This window comes from Caretta caretta, chromosome 1 (assembly GCF_965140235.1).
Source record: "Caretta caretta isolate rCarCar2 chromosome 1, rCarCar1.hap1, whole genome shotgun sequence".
Classification (NCBI taxonomy): domain Eukaryota; kingdom Metazoa; phylum Chordata; order Testudines; family Cheloniidae; genus Caretta; species Caretta caretta.
The window spans coordinates 17,751,546-17,771,938 of NC_134206.1; the positions used below are offsets into that span (position 1 = coordinate 17,751,546).

Below are 20,393 nucleotides of genomic sequence, written 5' to 3' on the forward strand. Positions count from 1 at the left end.
GGCGCACTCACGGGACGGGGCGGAATCATGTTCGGGGCTGCCGGTCCCATTGATCAACTCCTCCCCCTTCCTCCCAGTGCCTCCTGCATGCTCGGGAACAGCTGTTCAGTGGCATGCAGGAGGCTCTGGGAGGGAGGGGAGGAGCAGGGATGCGGCGTGCTTGAGGGAGGGGGCAGAAAGAGGAGGGGCAGGGGTGGAGCAGGGACGGGAAGATGTGGGGCGTGCGTGAGGCTTTGGGGGAAGGGGTGGAGTAGGGGCGGGGCCTGGGGCTGAGCAGGAGGCTTGGGGGTCTGCAAAAAATTTTAAATCAAAATGGGGGTCCTTGGGTTGCTAAAGTTTGAGAACCGCTGTTCTAGACCATATCTTGGGAATGTTTCTTTTCCTTCCTTTCTTTTTGCAAATGGTGTATTTCAAAATCTGAATTATGGTCCAATAAATGAAATTCTCATATCCCTGATTTGCCTAGGGGATTGCAAGCATAAATCTACTGAAATTTTTTTGTCCCTTCTCACTCATATAAATTGTTGCAAACTAATATAGGAAACAACAATTATTCAGGCTTAAGGTTTAAACTAGCAAATGGGAAGATCAGTATGTTACATTTTCTTTGCTTGTAGCTTGGGGCAAGGCTAAAGCTGGCTTTGAGTCTCATTTGAAATGACACTGTGAATGTGTGTATGTATTCTAGGAAAAACACACACACACACGACCTCAAATGTGGACTTATTCAGTTAAATAACTGTCTTTAAATCTAGCAGTGCTACCATTTTAGGTACATTAAAAATAAATTCATTTTCACTTTACACAGACTTGGGCTAATAAATTATGGATGCAGTACCCAGAATGGCAAACATTTAATGGGTTACATTTTTAGAGTGGGGTGACGGGGGATGGGTGTCTGAATTCCTAGTTGTTTCTGGCTCTCCAGGTGGCTTGCTGTGTGACCTGGGGTAAATCATTTCACCTCCCTGTGCCTCAGTTTACCCATCTATAAAATGGGTTCAACACCACTTACTGTATGTACTTTGCAGAGCGTGCTGTAGGGATTAATTAAAGAAAGGAGTCACAGGTTCACTATGTATGAATTTGTGCATGCAGAAAAGTGGTCATTGTTAAAACATCACCATGGGCCAATGGTTACCACACAGTGGGGGTAGGGAGCGGGGCGGGGAGCAGGCTGGTGACCATTTCCCCCTCTACAAAGAACAAGAGAAATCTCTGGTAACTGTCGGGAGAAGTTGACCCTCTGTTGGCTTCTACCCGACGGATGTGCTCAATTACCTGCTCATGCATCCAAGCACATATTTTATGGGTACCCTTTAAGCACAGACGTTTGAAAATTAAGCACTAAGAAGCCCGTTGTTCCAACACAAAGACGGCTTTCCTTCTGTTTGCCAAAATATACAAGCAACTCTTAGAACCCGTATTTTTGCTCTTTACTGCTAGAGCATAAATGCAATTAATAGTCAAGCAGCACTGTAATATGACACAGGAATAAAACAAGCTGTGCTTACATTAGCCCGCAGCCTGGGACATACAGACAGAGCTCTATACACAAAAGTGCAAAAACTAAAACCATATGTCCTGGAGTTTCCTTGATTTGCAAATTTCTCCAGAAGGCTTCAGATAACACTAGAAGCCTTGTCATTAAGGCAGAATTCCACTGTTCTAAGAAACATAACAAAACTAAAAAAGTAACTTTAGAATTAAATAAACCTTTTCTTGACCCTAAAGCTGAGGTAATTACCCCAATCAATAAACCTTTTGTACAAACTCTATCAGATCAAGAGAACTTGTCTGCTGCAAACAGCACATTGACAAGCAGTGGGTGACAGAGTGAGTTCAAGGATACCAGTCCACGTTAGTACAGATGTAGACAGAGCTCATTAAAAAAAAAACACCTCTTTTTTTTCTTTTGCAAACTACTAATCAAAAATAGAGAGAACATTCCTTGTGCATTAACCAACATTTATTTTTCATTCCTGCAGTGTCTTCTGAAATTACAAGGGCTATTCTGAAGAGGAATTCATGCCAAAAAAATTGTCCTGAGAGCTGATGCTGAATTAATTATTCCATCTGTGGTTTACTGCTAATCCAGCTTTACACAGAGTGGGACAATCCCAGAAGTTACTTTGAAACGTAGCCTTTCCAGTCATGGAATCAAGGAAGAGACGCATCGTATGCAGAAACAGAGGCTGTGAAAATTGTTAGTGCCACATGTCTGACCTTTATAGTTTCTTACTACTTAATTATCTTTGAGATGTGCCACAGATTTCCCCTTTATTTGAGGTGCCATAAATTTTTGACTCAAAGGTCCTGCAAATAACCATTATGCATACCATCAGAGTTGGGAGGGAGGGTTGAATTCTTTTGGACACTTACAAAGAGGAAAAAAAAGGTCATCCTATGTAAGACCTAGATTTGGTCTGACTGGTCTCATTTCAGGTTTTTGGAAGCACCTTGGGCCCCAGCTGTTTAAGAAAGCCCCATTTAGCAGACAGAATGGCGCACCGTCGGAACAGGTGTTAGACAAGAGTGCAGCCAGCCTACTTCAATTTGCATGGTACAGCTACAATGCAGCACATGTCCTATGACAACTCTGGAAGAAATAATATCAAAACAGTGTGGGATCTGCTTTCCGTGTTGTCTGGCAGTGACACTAGCCAAATGGCAGGATGGGAATTGGCCACTGACTGAAGCTGAAAAGGACTTAAAAACCTGGAGAAGTATTAAGTCTGCTGGAAATCACAGGCAACACAGGGGCAACTAGAGAGATGGGCTTTGATACTGGGAGATGCTGAGCATCCTCAGTTCACTTCAATGGGAAATCAGAATGCTCAGCAGTCACAGAATCTTAGAACTGGAAGGGACCTCAAGAGGTCATCTAGTCCAGTCCCCTGCACTCAAGGCAGGACTAAGTATTATCTAGACCATCCCTGACAGGTGTTTGTCCAACTTGCTCTTAAACATCCCCAATGATAGAGATTCCACTACCTCCCTAGGCAATTTATTCCAGTGCTTAACCACCCTGACAGTTAGGAAGTTTTTGGAAGCCTTGCTGGACTGGGGCACAAGTGATGGGATTTAGGGAGTTATGGAGGCTTTGGTACAGTCACAGGAGGTACTCAGATGCTACACTGAGGAAGGCCATATAATTACCTGGATAGACACATAGTCACTTATTTACTGAGGGTGAGATACAAGAACCTCACTGAGGATTTCAACTAAGGAAATGTAATCCAGTGTGAAAAACACAAGCCCCTCCCCACATTCCCTCCCCAACAAACTCCATTTCTAGATCCAAACCAAAGTTTTTTTTTTAAAGGATTTACATTTTAATTCCACAACCCACCCCCCCACAACTGCTTTTGACCCATCAGGGGTAACTGGAAGTGCTGTAAAGGTGTGGGAAAGTATTTTCTTGCAAGGCTTAAAGCTGAATTTTGCAGAGATAAGAGATCTGGGTAATTCTTGGATAAGCAGCTGACCTGAAACCTGGATTGTGAACCTTTTGAAATTGATCCATTACAGTTTAAAACACAGTTATAATACCTAGATAGATAGCAATATGCACAAAGGGGCTAAGCCCCATTTAGGTTAGGAGGGTTGGTAATGGGACAGAAAGCTTCTAGTTCCAGAGTTTTTACTCAACCTGGTTTAGAAATGACCAAAAGCGGGTACCATCAGGGGCTGCTCAGTGGTCTGTGTAAATGACAGTTGTCAATCCAATTCTTCATTAACAATTATTTACATCACAGAAACCACCACTCTAGTTGGCACCAGTTGCGATGTTTCAAAGACAGCAAAGACTGAACAGGTGCCAAGAGCAAGTTGCCTTCTCTGCTCTAGACGTGGGATAAATTTTTCAGAAGTGCCTCAGGGTACATCTACACAGCTGGCGGCAACAAGCCTCCCAGGCCACGCTGACAGACACAGGGTAGAAAGGCTCGTGCTAGCACTCTGAAATAGTGGTGTAGCCAGTGCTTTGAAGTTGAGAGTCGGGCAAGTCGGAGCTTGAGTTCTGAAGCTGACTCCCCATCCCCAGGCTTCAGAGCCTGAGCTCCAGCCTAGGCTGCAATTTCAAAGTACTAAGTGATTTATGAAACTAAGGCTTGGTCTATACTTGGTCTATACAAAATAAGGTCAACATACGGCAGCTTATGTCAATCTATTTATGTCTGTGTACACATTACAGCCTTGCTCCCACCAATGTAAGTGCCCTACTATGCCGACGTAACTCCACCTCCATAAGAGGCATGTGTCTTTTGTCAGTGTAGTGTGTAGGGTGACGCAGTGTCCATGTAGCACTGTGTTACTCACATGTCATTCTTGTCAATTTCACTGCTCCAGCATTGACAACTAAATTGGCAAGAAAGCCGGGCTGTCATTGGGGCATGTGGAAGGCTCCAGCGAGAGCCTGGCTGCCCCTGAGCTCCCCACTCCCAGCCAGGCTGCCGCCTGGAGGCTCCTGGCTCCCCATGGGGAGCTCTGGTACAACATGGAGGCTCCCCTTGAACCCTGGTACATCCCAGAGGCTCTTTGCACCCTGTGGGGAGCCCAGCAACTGCACTCCCACAAGCTGCTCAGACTCTGGGCATGGAGCTCATAGCCAAGAGCCTGGGTGGGTCAGGGAGCTGAGAGCCCAGGGGGCAGCTGGGTTCCCGGTGGTGGGGAGCAGAGAGCCTGGGGGGCAGTCAGGCTCCAGACAGGGAGCTGTATATGGAGCTGAGAGCCCAGGGTCTCAGCCCCCACACTGCCCCTCTTTGGTTGGTGGAAGTGCTCCTGGTGAGGAGAAGAAGAAGGGTAGTTTGGACATGTACCATCGCAGTAACTCGACCTAACATAGGTTGATTTACGTTTCTAGTGAGGACATGCCCTAAGTCCTATTTTCAAAAGAGACTTAGGCACCTACAAGCCTAAGTGCCATTGACTTTCAATTAGATTTAGGCTTAAGTGCCTAAATCAATTTTGAAAATGGGACTTAGATGCTTCTGAAAATGTTTCTGGTAATTGCTTTAGTTTAAGACATAGTGGTGGGGTAGCAGAGACACTTGCAATACTGCTGCCTATTATGAACCTGTTAGTAACAGGATAAATGTAAGATTTCAGTGCGCACGGCTGTCAATCTTTCATGAGCACTGAATTCACATAAAAAATCCTCAACAAATGGATGACTCTGGGTCTGTGCAAAGAGTAACAGCTCCATGTGGGTGGAAGTAACAAAGGTGTTGAGTGGTAACCCAGGATAAAGATTCTGTGATTTCACAGAAGGGGGATTGATCACAGGGTAGCAAGAAAATGAAAAAGAGGGCTTTTTTGTCTTTTAACTGAACAGAGCTCCTAACTATAATCTGACAGGGCTTTAAAACTCTGTGAGAAACCTGTGTGGGAAGTATCTGAACCGAACAGGAGGAATCTGGAGTACCAGGAAGAAGGCACTGAAGGCTTGAGGCTAATCAAAAAATGGCATCTAATAGGGTGGCTGTCAGCAAGGGCATGCAAGGGGAATCGCCCAGCTAAAGGCAAAACCTATTTGCAGACCATGCGAACTACCACTATTAGTTTAGCAAAAGTAAAGTTGTGACTTTCCTCACCCATCATTTTTCTTTAATTTCAAATTTTTTTCTGTACAGGTTGAGCAGACGGAAATGTCTCTGAGCCTAGGAAGTGAAGGATTCTTAGCTAAGTGCCCGGACACCAGCCCCATGAGGCAGAAATGCTCACAATTCTTGCTGTGACTCAGGAAAAGGGACACTTATTTTTGACCATGCAAACAAAAGGGAAAAGGAACCTCTCTTAATAGCTGGGCCCATCCTGGCAACGTGAGGTGGATGAAACCAGTCAATGGCCTTAGACTCGAGGGCCCTTAACTTTAAGCATGCACTAAAGTGCTTTGCTGGAGGAGAGCCTCAGCCAAACTCAGAAAGGAGGATCAGATGGTGTAAGCTAGATCCTCATCTACCCAGGCTCCCTTAAACCTACTTACACCTACTCTCTCGATGTGTAAGGGAGTCTAAGTTAGTGTAACTCAGAATTTGAGGAGCTGGAAGAAGGGGTGAGTTAAACCAGATGCCATCCTATTTTGGCTTGTAACTTCTTTTGGCTTCTCAGCATGTACATTTAGACTCTCTCAGACACCAACAGAGAGAGAGGGTGTGAGAACCTCTCATGGATTCCCAGTTTCTGTAAGTGGCTAAGTCGGTGGAACATAGGCACTGACTGTACAGAAAGCAAGTGTGAGTTACAGACACTCCCACTAGACTTTCTTGGGAGCAACCTAAATACTGGAATCTGTGCAGAGAAATTTTCAGACAGGGTTACATCAGAATTCTTCATATCACTTCTTGTGCCACCTCCTGCACCCAGGACAAGTCATGCACCCTCTCTCTCCTAGTCTACACTCATTACTATTGTGAAGTATTCCTATGTCAATCTCCTGGCTGACAATGTCTCTACACCTTCTTGCGTTTGAACTCTTGTCCCAGGGAATGTACTGGGCTTGGTTATACGTTAGGCTCCTGCAGGAAGGAGCCTGCCTTTTGATATGTACTGTAGAGTGCTGTGCACACTAATTGGGCTCTATAAATACAACCTCTAGGTCTCTTTGTACTTTGATGGAGAAAAGCTCTCACTGGCAGTTTTCTTTATGGGCAGCGGAGGGGGAAGGAGGAATGACAGTACTTTTCTTAATCTTAAATCGTGTCTCTTGCTGAAGCTAAAAGCTAGCTAAAAAACCCCCATCTCATAATGGGTGTTCTGCATGCACTTCCTCTTGCTTGCTGGGATATGACGTTTCACCAGTAAACAGACAACCTCTCCTCCCACATGCTCTCTCTCTCTCTCTCTAGCGCACAGCTGAAAGCTTTCTTCCCTTTGATTTTTCCATGGCCCTACACAGCCCAGCCTGCTACAGCTCAGCAGGAACAGCTGCTGACAGGCTCCCTCTCTGACTTCATAGATGTTGCTTTCAGGCTCTCAGATGTTTCTTGCCTCCACTGAACAGATTTTTGGCCAACATCTCTGTCTCAGATGTGCTGACTCCAGCTCTCCCTTAGCCTCCTGTTTTATTCCACTTATAGCAGATTGCTCTGACTAAATCACTGCTGCCAGGCAGAGGTGAATCCACAAGGCGCTTTTCAGAGAAGTGTTTCTATTAAAAATTTCAGAATGTGCTGCCAATGTAATTTACAAGAGGGTTAATTCATTGCTGAGAGACACTGATTCTCCATTCCTTTATGATGTTTTGTGCTGTAATTCAGTGGAACGAAATGAAAAAAGGTTATTAAAAGCTGAAAACTATGCCACAATAATCCCCCCCCCCAATTGCCATTATTTAGGATCAGCATGAGTTTTGATGGGAGTTATAATGCCGCATTCTCCCACGGTTTACATGTGATGCCAGGATGCATATACAGGAAAAGATGTTGATAAAGTCCAGTCCTTTCGGCTGTGATGTTTCTATGGTAGGCAAATCTACCTCCTTATAGGAAACAGGAGAAGGCGAAAGTGCTATCAAAGCAAATTACAATGCTACTGAGTGAGTGGATTTCCTTCTAGCTTTGCAGGATTCCAAAACTCTAACTAGGCACAGGCTGGTGCTTTACTAAATTAAATGTGCCATCGAGCTGAGAACACAGATTGCTTGCCTTTTGCTCCTGTTTTCCCATGAATAATGGAGAGTATGATCAGTCCAGACAGGTAGTGTACAATAATTACCGTCAGTGTTGCAATATGGAGAAACTGACCTATGCTGACTGATTTTATTGACAGTTTGGTCAGTTGGAAAGCAGGAGATGAACTTAGCAGAATCCGTCCAAAACGTTTGTTTCTGGAACATGTACCATGCTCAAACAGGACTCCAACTGAAATTATGGAAGTTTTTTCCAAGAAAAAGCTGCAGGATTTGGCCCTCTGCGGTTGTTATTAACTGTTACCCATTATTGTGAACAATTAGCAGGTTTATAGCACTTTTCATTTTCAGTCAGTTCATTCTCACAGCACCTCTGTGGATCAGATAAATAGTATTATCCCCATTTTACAGATTAGGAAACTGAAGCACAGAGGGATTAAACAACATACACAAGCCTAAAAGGAGTCAGTGTCAGCACTCGGATTAAAATAGAGAGTCATGGCTCCCAGTCCTGTACTGAGACTGCTAGACCCTGCCTCTTCCTTGATAATGCTTATAAATTCAAAATGCTTCTTCCCTGTATTTATTATTTCTTTGGATTTCTGCAATAATCAAACAGAGTTTTTCCATGTGTAATTCTGACAAAAATAAAATCAAACGACAGCCATCAGAGCTCAACACCACCCAAACACAAACCTCCCACCCCTGTACATAAATGTAACCTGCCCATCACATATGACTTGATATATTTAAATGGCACTGGAATTTTACACCTGGGTTCATAAACCTGGAATGTCAGGTTGCTGCATCCTCTTTGCTATGGTGTCAACAGAAATTGCAACACAAGACGCTACAGTTTTTATGGACTTAAAGGGTAGCAACCGTGTCTTGTCAGAGCTCATGAATACACTGAAAAGGGTCTGAGATTCTCCTATACATAGTGTCCTATTTAATGATTTCACAGAAAACCTCCAGCAGATATTTTTAAAGGCTGCTGTTGGAAATGAACATATAAGCAAGGGACTGACCACTTCTGGCCATTAAAGTTCTCACAGTACTTTTTGTAAGGTGTTAGCTTAGCTGTGGTGTCCTGGCCGAATTCCTGTCAGGCAGTCACATCATGCTTATCTAAAATTCAGACTCTAGACTCATCTGGCATAGTAGTTTTCACATCCTGTCCCAAAGTGGGTCATTTGTGTCCTTTCTATGTACTGTGGCTTTGCATTATTATATGGCAGCTGGTGGGTGAAATGATTCCTCAGACAGCGGAAAATCCTGCCTGCACCATCTTATTAGAGCTGGTCTATTTGGTGCACTGGTCTGCACCAGGGGGTGTACATTCTAGTGTGCATGAGTGTGTCACACACTAAGTGGCCCATATGGACCCTGCTGGCGCATACTGGAAGTGTGCGTTAATTTAGTCCCATTTCAAACAATACTATGTAACCTGCTTTAGTGCATGCCAGCAGGGTCCACACAGGTCAGTTAGTGTAGAACACACTAGTGTGCCCTAGAATGTACACCTTTCTAGTGCAGACTAGCGTACCATGTAGACAAGCTGGTAGAAGCAGGGCAGAGCTGGAAGTGCAAAGCCTTGAGCCTTCCTGCCAGCAATGGGCAGAATACTTCAAGGTGGATGGGGGAATATAGTGGGTGGCACCTTACAGGTGGTCTAAAACAAGATCACAGCCTGTGCCACCTGCTATGTGGCTGACCACAATGCATGCTTGGGTGAGCTTAACCACAGAGGACCAGGCCACCCTGAAGCTGCAGAGCACTTAAAGGAGCCTTACCCAGTCCTTCAGCCCAGTGCTGACAGGTGTACTAGCACTGTTATCTTGCCCTTCTACAGTGTGAGTGTAGCGATGTGGGGAGAAGAGTCTGATTCCAGCTTGTACTTTGCAATCAGTTTGAAAAGTACAGTGATTATGTCTTAAAATTCTCTTCCATTGTGAGAGCTATTACTGGTTGAGTGGCATATGCCATCTGCAGGGGAATCTCTCAAACTGAAGGTAGAATCCTTCAGAACAGAAGAAACTTTTTAAAATGGAACCCACTATATGAAAAGCACTTGGGGATCCTTTTGGATGAGAGTGTCGGATAAAGGTAAAATTTGTTTCAGTTACAATAATTTGCTAAAGTAAACTAGGCAAACTAACAAAACCACATTGTGGAGTAAATCTTCCATTTAATAAGTTAAAGAGCAATTATTTCTGGTGTTGCTTAATTGTGAACAGCCTTGAATACATTGAATTCTGACACTGAAGGTCTGTTTATGTTCTAAGTTTTCATTTTAACACAATATTACAGTAGCAGTGTATTAAATAAACTTGAGAAGTAAAACTATATATTGGAGCCTTAATGATTTTGCTTTAATAAGACCTAAACTTTTAATTAACCTGCCAAGACAAATTGCAACCCATAGCTCTCAGGTAACTACTGCAGACAGCTGAGACTCAATGCCAATGCCTCTTTGGGGAGAGGAATTAATGGCAACACTGAATGAGCCTGCTTTATGCAGTAAAGAAAAAAGGTCCATTAAACAATCATTGTGGGTAGAAGAAAGCTAAGTGCTGATTTTATGGAGGAGTCTTTGAATTACAACAAAATGGATATGGGGATATGAACCTGCTCAGGAGGTCAGTCAAATATAAAATTAAACATGAAGGAGTCAGAAATAGGTTCTGGTAAAGGATTGATTGCAAACAGAGGGATATAGACCTGGGAGAGGTCATACAGTGTGAAATGTATATGCTGGAAGAAGAATCCTGGGGTGCTGTGAGAAGAGGTGGTGGTTACTCAGTGCCTGGTGCTAACTGATTGCTTTACTGATGGAGAGCCTGGGTGAGTTCTGGATACCCAATTCCCATCCATTTGAATATTTCAGCCTCTTTCTTTTAGATGAGGCATAAAACAGGTTCATACAATGGGCTATCCCCTCCCATAGTGCTTTTTGCAAGAGACGGGGTATTAAATTTCGTGTCTTTGCCCAACTCCAATTTAAGTAATTATGTGATACCCACAGTTTCAATCAGATATGGTATTCCTCACTTCCTGTCCCAAACTGCTGCTTGATGCTGCTATGTGCTGTTGAACAGCTGCCCAATTCCACCAGAAAATAAAATAAAGGACCAATAGAAATAGAATCAAAGTTTTCAAATAGAAGGATCAGGGAGGAGGGGCCATCTTTGTAATCAATAACTCTGGCTTCATCTGCAGTGGCAGGCAGCTTGTCTAAAACATAATTTTTAAATAGGGCTTTAATACAGTTATGCCCCATCCAGGCCATCATGGATATGTTAATCCTTACAGTATTTAGCATTAATATTGTGTGCAGTTTTGTTCCCAAGAAAACAACCATTGCCCAAATATCCTCACTTACGCTAAATAGTACTTTACTCTGTGAGTGGTCTCACTAAAATCAATGAGATGGTCCAGGAGTAAGATGCTACTCAGTGTAAGTAAGGGTATGAGAAACTGGCCCTAAGGTACATAGATTATGTAAAACAATATAGTAAATCCTTACCGATGGCAGTGGTAAGAAAAGAAACCACCTCGGACTCTTTGCCATCATTGTAGAAGGCCAGATGCCATATTCCTGTATCCAAATACTGGATAAACCCCGTCTCATGACTGGACATTGGCACAAAGCCTCTAGGTTGCCGCTGAGATCCTTCCAGACTCCTCACCTCCTGGGTAAGTAGCCGTCTCCCATCAAGGAGCTCAACAAAGTCAAACTGAAACACAAAGGAAAGATGTTCATTGTATATTTCAGGATTCCAGAAAATGATCACGCTCCCTGGTCCAGATCTGTCTCAGGATGGGCAGAAGAGCTTTGCATTAAACATATGACACCCACACTTATGGATCATCATACAAGATATTTCCTCTGGTAAGTCATGACATGTTCCAATTCAACCTATAAGGAGATGCCTGGAATTGTGTCTGTTCACAGTAGTTTGCTGGATCTCCACCCATTCTTCTCCTCTTGTTTCTCTCACAGCTCCTCACATACCTGCAGGAGCTCTTCTAATGCCTCCAACACACTGTGGCCACATTTTTTAAAATTCATAAAACCTTAAAACCAATAAAAAAAATGCAAAAAAAAAAATTGTGATTCCCACCTCATTACAAGGACCATCTCTTGCACATGTAAAGCTAAATTCTGATGTTGTTGAATCAGCCATTGTTTTCAACTTGGCCCATACTGTACAAATGCAATTTTTAAAAATACTTTATATGACATTAACTTTAAATTTCTTACTATATACAGACAATGAAGTCTAAATGAATTTAATATGGTAACAATAATTTTTAATCTCCTGACTTTTGTATAGAACCTTAACCATAAAGTTAGTTTTTTGCATTTTTTTCCCGCCTTGCTTCACTCTTTACATAGACGTTGGGTAAAATCCTGGCCCTACTGAAGTCAATGGGAGCTTTTCCACTGACTTCAGTGGGGCCAAGATTTCACTCCTTATTTCTTAGCATTTCTTAGCAAAACATGCTTTCCAAGTTTGTCAAATCCAAATAATGTAGGTTATCTATAACTTGTATTAACTACTAAAATAAAAAGATCCATCATTTTTTCATGACTCTCAGAAAATAATCTTCAAATTATACTGCAAAATCACTTTAGGATAGGAAATTTCAGTATAAAAAATAAGTTTCATGGGCAAATCAGAAGCACCTGATAATAGGCACTAATAATGAAAGTGGGCTTCATGCCAATAAACACAGACCATGCGTAATATGGGTGTATACAAGCACTTTGGGACACATGCAACCAGCACTTGTGCAAATAAAATTGCATATTTGGCGTATAACATTATCTGTCTACGGCTCCAACCTGGGAAATCATCCTTATTCAGGATCTGAATTGGTGCTTAATGTTGGTGAACGCATATTTTGCAGTTGTCATGTAGGCATCTATTTTTGAATATTTGAACCTCAGTATCTTCCATGAACCCACAGAATTCTTGAGATAGGTAACTGAAATAAAAAGAGGGGCCATCTACCTTTTCAAGGTACAAGCTACAAGCACATAAATTCTAACATAAGTGTTGGTTCCTTGAAATGTGTTCCTGTTACCTGGGTATGTGAAGGAGGAAGGCCTTTCCTGCCATAAATCCCAACCAGAGCGGCCTTTCCTAAAGACACATTGAATTTCAGATGCACTGGATGGTCAATGAACACTTGAGATCTCCAAAAGATACCAGGAGGAATCTTCTGTGTGGCTCGTCGTCCAACATCAATTTCTCCAGAGTCTATAAAACTGTCCTCCGGAAAGAAACTACGGGGCTTTCCTGCTGAGACATAGGAACAAAAAATCCCCTTGGATTAGCCTAGCCTCCCATAAGTAATCTGATCAAACTGGTATCTCTGACATTGATCTACCAATGTGCTGACTTTTTCAGAATACATTATGCATCAAGTCTTTATGACTATGAAAGAAAAATGGATAGGATTACTCCTGGCTACGCTCCATCTTTCTAATGAAAACATGTATCTTGGAAGAGCAACATGGATTCCCAAATGGCCCTCTGCTTAAATCATAACAACAGAGCTTGTTAAATTACATGTTAATGTTAAAAATAAATCTTACATCACATCACATCGTTAATTTAAGTTATTTATGGAGAAAGTAATTATTATATTATCAAAAAATGTAGTGATTGTGAGTTTCCCATGCACCATGGAGTCAGATGACTATGTCAAGAACATCTGTTTAAGTGAGGGTGAATTAGGCAGGGGGAAAACTAAAAGTAAAATTCACTGCTAAATTAATGGTTGGCAATTGTGGGGATGCTTGGGATGGCATTCCCAATATGAAACACCTAAACGAAGGAGGGACATTCAGCAAAGGTAGGGGACCATAATATGCTGCACTTCTACAGTGACTCCCATTTAAGAACTCAAAGGTGTTTTTATTAGATTTCAAAACAACTCTGTGAAGTGGGTTATGATTATTATCCCTGTTTTACAGATGGGAAAATTGAGACACAACGATTAAGGCATCGTTTCTGAAAGAGTCTACTGAGTTTGGGTGCCCACCTTGAAACACTTTGGGCTGATATCCAGAGGTGCCAAGAACCTACACTTCCAAATGAAGTCAACAGGGTGCTCGGCACCTCTAGATATCAGGCCCTAGGCATCTCAAGTTGGGCAGCCATACACTTAAGCTCTCAGAATTATGGGCACTTTGGAAAATGGGGACCCAAGGGAAGCACAGTTAATTAGGGTCAGAGAGGGAAATAAAACCCCAGGACTGCTGACTCCCAGGCCTTTGCTTTAATCACTGGCCCATGCTGCTTCGCCTGAAATTACAGCAAAACAGGAAAAGAGATAGAGATGAAAAATGTCATCGCTTAGGAGGCTGCCTTTATTTTATAATTAAACACACTTGCATTTGAAAAGTATATGTTACCATCACCTCCCAGATTTCAGCTTTTATAGGAACAATTAGGAGCCAAGAGAACACCATGTGGACCATCATAGGCTGTCTTTATTACCCTTAGATATTCAAATCAACCTACTATTTCATCTCTTTGCTACTAAAACCCATTACTGTATGTTTCACAGATTCAAATGATTCTAACAAAATGAGAAAGAATCTTTCAGGAATATGAAGTCATTTGTAACAAAATCACGTTTGTAGGAACTTTTTTTTTTTTTTTTAAATAATATACTCTGCATTTGGGGAATAAGAAACTCAATGTCCTCCTACCCATTACGAATTCTCATCAAATACCCTCACAATGCACATTTAATGCTGAATTGGTGGTTGATAGGGCAATTAAATAAAATATTTTGCTGTTTTAAATAATAAAAATCCATTTAAATGTTAAATTTCTCCATATATCATCATCCTAATGTAAACTTCACAGCAGAAGCATCAGGTTCAAACTGTAAAAATGTCATCTTAATTAAAAATAGATAAAAAAGTTAAAATTCATGTTAACATTAAAAAGCACCCAATGCTGTTTCTATCTTTATTATGGAGATGAGTTTGCATTTAATTTTTTAATCCAGGAAAGCTATTAAGCACATGCTTAAGTTTCAGTCCCAATGAAACTACTCCTGCTTAAAGTTAAGCATGTACTTAAGGCTTTGTTAGATTGGAACCTTATGGAACACGTATGCCTCATTATCATTATTATTTTTCAGAAACACTGTTACATAAAGTTCATTAATAAAAGTCTGATTTTGAAAGGAATAAAATCACATTCACAGAAACATGGATCTGCTATTGTTATCAACACCTAATTTAGTTTTGTCCTTTTTGCGCTCAAAGGAACAAGGAAAAGTCTAGACTCCTTATTTATCCGTGTTTTAAAATCAAGATTAACAGAGGCATTTTGGGGGAATAGGAAATTATAATTAAACCATTTGCAACACTGCAAATAGCATAGAATAATACAACGGAGATCAAATTAGTTTAATTCCATGAGTTTTATTTTGTAAATTGGATTATTAGAATTTGCGTGAATCCTAAAAGTCATTTTTCAGGATACTGAAAATTTTTCAGTTTGTGTGTGTAAGGCTCTCTTTCAAAACTTCCTATTCTATTGGCATGGGATGCAAAGAGAGCTATGAGAAGCTAGAAAAAGATACAAAGACTTTTTCTGGTCCACATCAAAGGTACATTTCTGGATTATTACTGATGTGTTTGATACACACATGGAATTCAAAATGGAAAGTCAAAGCACATGGTGTTCTTTCTGACTGGTCATTAATGAAGATCTTATATCAACAAATGAGGCAGGGTGAGTTTAAAATACTAAATGCTGCTGTGCAGTAGATACCTCAGAAGAAATGAATTCCTTGTAGTAGAGTGAGTGGTGCTTGCTCAAATGAAGAAAAGAAAAAAAAAAGTTCTGTGTTTGAGGCAAAAATGGCCATTCCACAGAAATAATTGTGAAGATTTCAGATATATGTCTTTTCTTGACTGTCAGTTATATATATGAAAATATCTGATGTACTTTTTTTCTGGAGCTAGTCAAAGCAGCTGCTTCATGTCCCCACTGGGTGAGATTTACCCCAGTGCAAAAGTTCAGAGCAAGATTTTCCGCACAGGAGTAAATGTCGCCCACTGACATCAACAGGAGTTGTCAATGGCGCCAAACAGAATAGGATCAGGGCCTGAGAACTGGCTATCCAGAAAGAAACTCAAATAAGAATGCAATTTCAGTACAATTTCTAATCCGAAACTTTATCTAACTAACTTGAAGCAAAATTAATTTCAGATCTGAATTCCTAATTGTGCTGCGAATTACTTTGCTCTTCCAACACATTACCTTGCACATGCAACACTTTAGTTTCCAAAGCAACTATTCATAATTTATTCAGTTATCAAAATGAACTGTTTCATTTTTGAGCCCAACTGAGTTTGATTATAGTTCTGATACAGGCTTTGATTCAGTAAAGCACCCTGATCCATCAAAGCCCTTAAGCACATGCTGAAACGTCACTGAGTTCAATGGCACTTAAGCAGAAGCTTATATTTGCTGAACAGGGATGGACTTAAGCACATGCTAAAGTGCTTTGCTGGACTGGAGACAGACTGGAGCTGGTAACTGCCTACAGCTAGCAATAACAAATTCATTTCAGCACGAAGGAAATGTTAGCCCCAACCAGCCAATTCCACCATAGGAAAGGTAGTCTCTTTGAGGATACTTTTCAGTCAATTTTCATAATTCCAATGATATACCTTCTTATTTAGAAAAGCTGTTGTGTAATATTGCTAGCACAGACTGGTAACTACCATGTTACCACCCTACACAGGTAGCTGCATTTCAGTGGTGGACATTGTCACCCCTGTAGAGACACATCCAAGGTCTTCATTTAATTTTTAATCAGGAGCAGATCACGCCCACAGGTTCCCCAAGACAGGCAAGAAGATCACGCTGAGGCTCTGCACAGCTCTCTACCTACAGTAGTCCTCAGAGACCCCCCCTCTAAGTAAACCTCCCCAGTGCAGAGAGGATTTGGCAGAAAAGCCGACAGACTGTGAGAGCATATACATACGCATGTATGTATACACAGAGAGAGAGAGATCCACACTCCTATTCAGACAAAACTCCTTTTGATTTCAGAGGGGGTTTCACTGAGAAGGACTGAGAAAACTCAGGAAAGACCTTTGATTTGGCCCCTTGATTATTAGATATATCATTTTAATTTTGATCTTTGAATAGGGAAGGCAGAGATCAAATGCAGTGTATAGGGATTTGAACATAGCAATTTAAACGGAAGACAAAAGAAAAATAAATTTTATCGTGAGGACTTTTTGAATGCAGAAATATTCAGTAGTTCACTACATTGTCTAGCAAGCTTTGTCCAGGGTCCTACAGTTCTGGATTAATTGATTTACATTGTAATAATTTCATTTGACACTGACCAGTCATTAGTAACTTTGTTGCTTTAAGGCATATGTAACTCTGGCCTTTGTTTGCATTCAGAAAGACAGATAATCCCATTAAGTAAAATTTCTGTAATTAACAGATGCCAAATAAGCTTACTTATATAAGGCCTGATCCCAAGCCCACTGAAATCAGTGGAAAGACTTCCATCAATTTCACTGGGCTTTGGATCAGGCCCACATTCCTTGCCTGCCCTCTCCTCCCCCCTTCACCCCCCCGCAACTACAACTCCACCAATTCTACTGGAATGAGAGATTTTTGATCTCATGGTCACTTAAATTTGAAGAAAAGACGGTGCAGCATAAAGAGCTTTATTAAATTCAAAGCTGAATTCCTCATTTCTTCATCTCCCCTACATGAATCTTAGAGTGATGAAAACCCTGTGCTTTGCAGACCCCATAGGTATCTCTGGCACTGATGCCTCCATTGAAAACACAAAGTTGCAAAACCCTTGCTTGCTTGTGGAATAGTGTAGTGTTTTTTAAATTAGACCCTGATTCTGCATAGTTCTGAGCAGGCTCAGGGCCTCTAACTTCAGTGGGACTTGAAGGCTGTCAGCACCATGCAGACTTTGCAGGATTAGGCCCTTCATTTGGCTGTCCTTGAGGGTACATGGCCATCTTCACAATGCCAAAGCTTGCAATGCCAACAACTTTTAATGACTATTTTGGTACCCACAACAATGCCAACTAGTAACCAAAAGAAATACTAGGGTAAGCACTGTTGTATTGCTGTAGAGAAAGCACAGTGATAATCTTCAAGGCATCACTTTAGCTCTTAAGACATGAACATGGTTTCTCAGGAATATAGCCCATAGACGACATGAAGCAGGGCTTTTGTGGTGGAATACTGTACCCATACGAGATGTGGTGCCCATATCCCCTCCTTGAGAATGGCCTCATAGGTTTGCTGAGGACATACACCTTATCTTCATGTTAATGGACATTAAAAGGATGTGACATCTGGAAACATAACTGACAACTACTAGCTCTAGACATGAAAGACTGGAAAAGCACCAGATTATGGTGCTGCAAGAAAGGCGGTATGGGGGTGATGGAGTATGACACTGGATGGCTGGAGTTTAAAGGCAGACACAGAGGACTCACAACATGGAAACACACCAACCATACCTTCACTGGATCCTTTGCCTTTCCTGTCAGGTAACTCTAACCCTGTGCCCCCCGAGGGATATAAGGAGACGTCCGTTGGCACTGGCCAACTGCTGGCTGTGTCTTCCGTGATCTCATACATCTGCCCTTCCATCGGCTGCAGGTGCCAGTTTAGGCCAAACAGGTGCATGGCTGTAGTGAGCAATGAGAAAAGTCATCTTTTTCTGCTGGGGAGAGCTTCATAACTGTAGGGGCACTTGGTAGACTCTCACCCTACTGCTTTATACTAATCACTGCTAAAAAGAAAAGCATGGGATTTATGTTATTGGACAGCCCACACTGGTTCCGCAATACCATCAAGAACATGACAATTTCTTTGGCCTGGGTCCCCTCTCACACTAGTTTCACACTAGTCTAGCACTGTTGACTTTAGTGGAATTGCTCCTGATTTATGCCAGTGTGAGAAGAGAATTGGACCCCAGGTCTCAGAATACACCTGAAGTTGGGATGAAAATTCAGTGAGCAGTTTTAGGGACAACACTTGAGAAGAAGTGAATGTTATATTTACTTATGCACCAATAAATCCAGAGAAACTGAGCCTTTGCTGTGCATTGTTGTATTCACAAGCTATTCTCCAGGCCCTTAATAATTTTTTTATTCAGTCCTTATACAGGGAGAGATGGTGGGAATTTTGACTGAGTAAGTGGTTTAGAGGTCTGCCACATATAATTCATTCTGTTATTGTCACGGTCTTAGTTGTATGTGGATTGAGTGCAAATTCATGTGACCGAGCTCTCGCTGGTACAATTCCAGCTTTCTGCTAATCATCCTGGGGGTTTAAAAGTGAGTAACACCAACTGGATTTGCATGAGTCCAGGACTCAGCTTGTTGTAGGTTTCTGGGATTACACAAGGCCATCCAGTGTATGACTCTGTTCCACAAAATTACAGAAAGGCGAGGAAAGTTAAGGAACATGACAGAACACTTAAAAAGCAAACACGTGTATGGAGAGAGGCATGCTTATGCAATTAAGACACGCCCCCTGAAAACGTGAAGGAAAACAATGTGGCTTCCTGTATCATTCCTTTCTTCCCCAACATAAACATTTCATATTTAATCACCATCCAGTTTACCTTCAGGCACTCAACAGCAAAATGATTCGATATTCAATGCACTTGTAATGACATTTTCCTATTAAGGGAGCAACTCCTATTTCACAAAATAGTTTCTCCAAGAAATATACAGTGATATTAACATCAGAGCTATTTAACATAAACAAAGAGGATGAGAACAGGACATTCTCACTGCCTATAGATATCATTTTATTTATAAAAATATATGCTCAAGTTTGTCAAACATCCCAATGATGAGTGCTGGGTTTATAAAGTCTTTACATTGGAAAGGATCCATTTCAAGTGGATTGAAAAGGCATCTGAACAGCTCTTTTGAAACAAGTAGTTTGGACATACATAGCAAAATTATCATTTTCTTCTATTTCATAATCAAGTAGGACATCTTCTAGCATGAACAGGAGTGTCACACACTAACAGGTAATGGAAGATCACTAAGCTGAGTGAAATTAGGATTCCCACTTTATCATGTAAACAGGGACTGGATTTGTTATCAAAACCCTAATGAATCTATTAAGAAAGAAAAACTCATGTAAACTCCCTATCAGAAAGGACAGACTCAGGGCTGTGTTCAAAACCAGGACATTTTTATGCAGGCACACATGCAACTTTACTAACAGGAAAGCTGCAGATATAGCTGTTGATTCAAACAGGAAACTTAGCACAGACTGGCATGTGGTTTTGATTTAAAGGGGGAACATGCGTTTCTCCAGAAATGCTACATAAGGATATGGTAAAAAAATCAAGGAGCCCAAGTATGGATGACAAGAACTTTCAGAGAGCCTTAGATATCAATCTGCTTATCCATTATGTATTTATGTACTTCCATGGCCCCCACCATCATAGTATCTGAGCACCTCACAATTATTAATGGATTTTATCCTCACAACATTGTATGAGATAGGAAAATATTATCCTCCTTTCATAGATGAGGAATTGAGGCACAGTGTAGATGAAGTGATTTGCCCAAGTTCACAGAGGTCATATGTGGCTGAGTGAGGAACTGAACGGAGATCTAAATACAAGACTAGTGCTCTCTCCAGCAGACCATCCTTCCTGCCTTATACCATGTGTATTGCCACAGTATTTGAATTCCTACTAATTA

The 20,393-nt window shown here is 41.5% G+C and overlaps 1 protein-coding gene across 14 annotated transcripts in view; it reads right to left on the bottom strand.

Annotated features, from left to right (window-relative positions):
* Window positions 1-20,393, bottom strand: part of TENM4 (teneurin transmembrane protein 4) — a 2,292,082-nt gene that overhangs the window by 195,988 nt on the left and 2,075,701 nt on the right. For 11 of the 14 annotated variants that reach the window (XM_075126359.1, XM_075126347.1, XM_075126356.1 and 8 more), the window contains 3 exons: window positions 18,180-18,350; window positions 12,722-12,939; window positions 11,157-11,367 (listed from right to left, as the gene is read on the bottom strand). In XM_075126359.1, the coding sequence (XP_074982460.1) occupies window positions 11,157-11,367; window positions 12,722-12,939; window positions 18,180-18,350 (600 nt within the window). The remainder of the gene's footprint in view (window positions 1-11,156; window positions 11,368-12,721; window positions 12,940-18,179; window positions 18,351-20,393) is intronic. The other 3 variants (XM_048840453.2, XM_048840446.2, XM_048840387.2) reach the window with 1 other exon arrangement.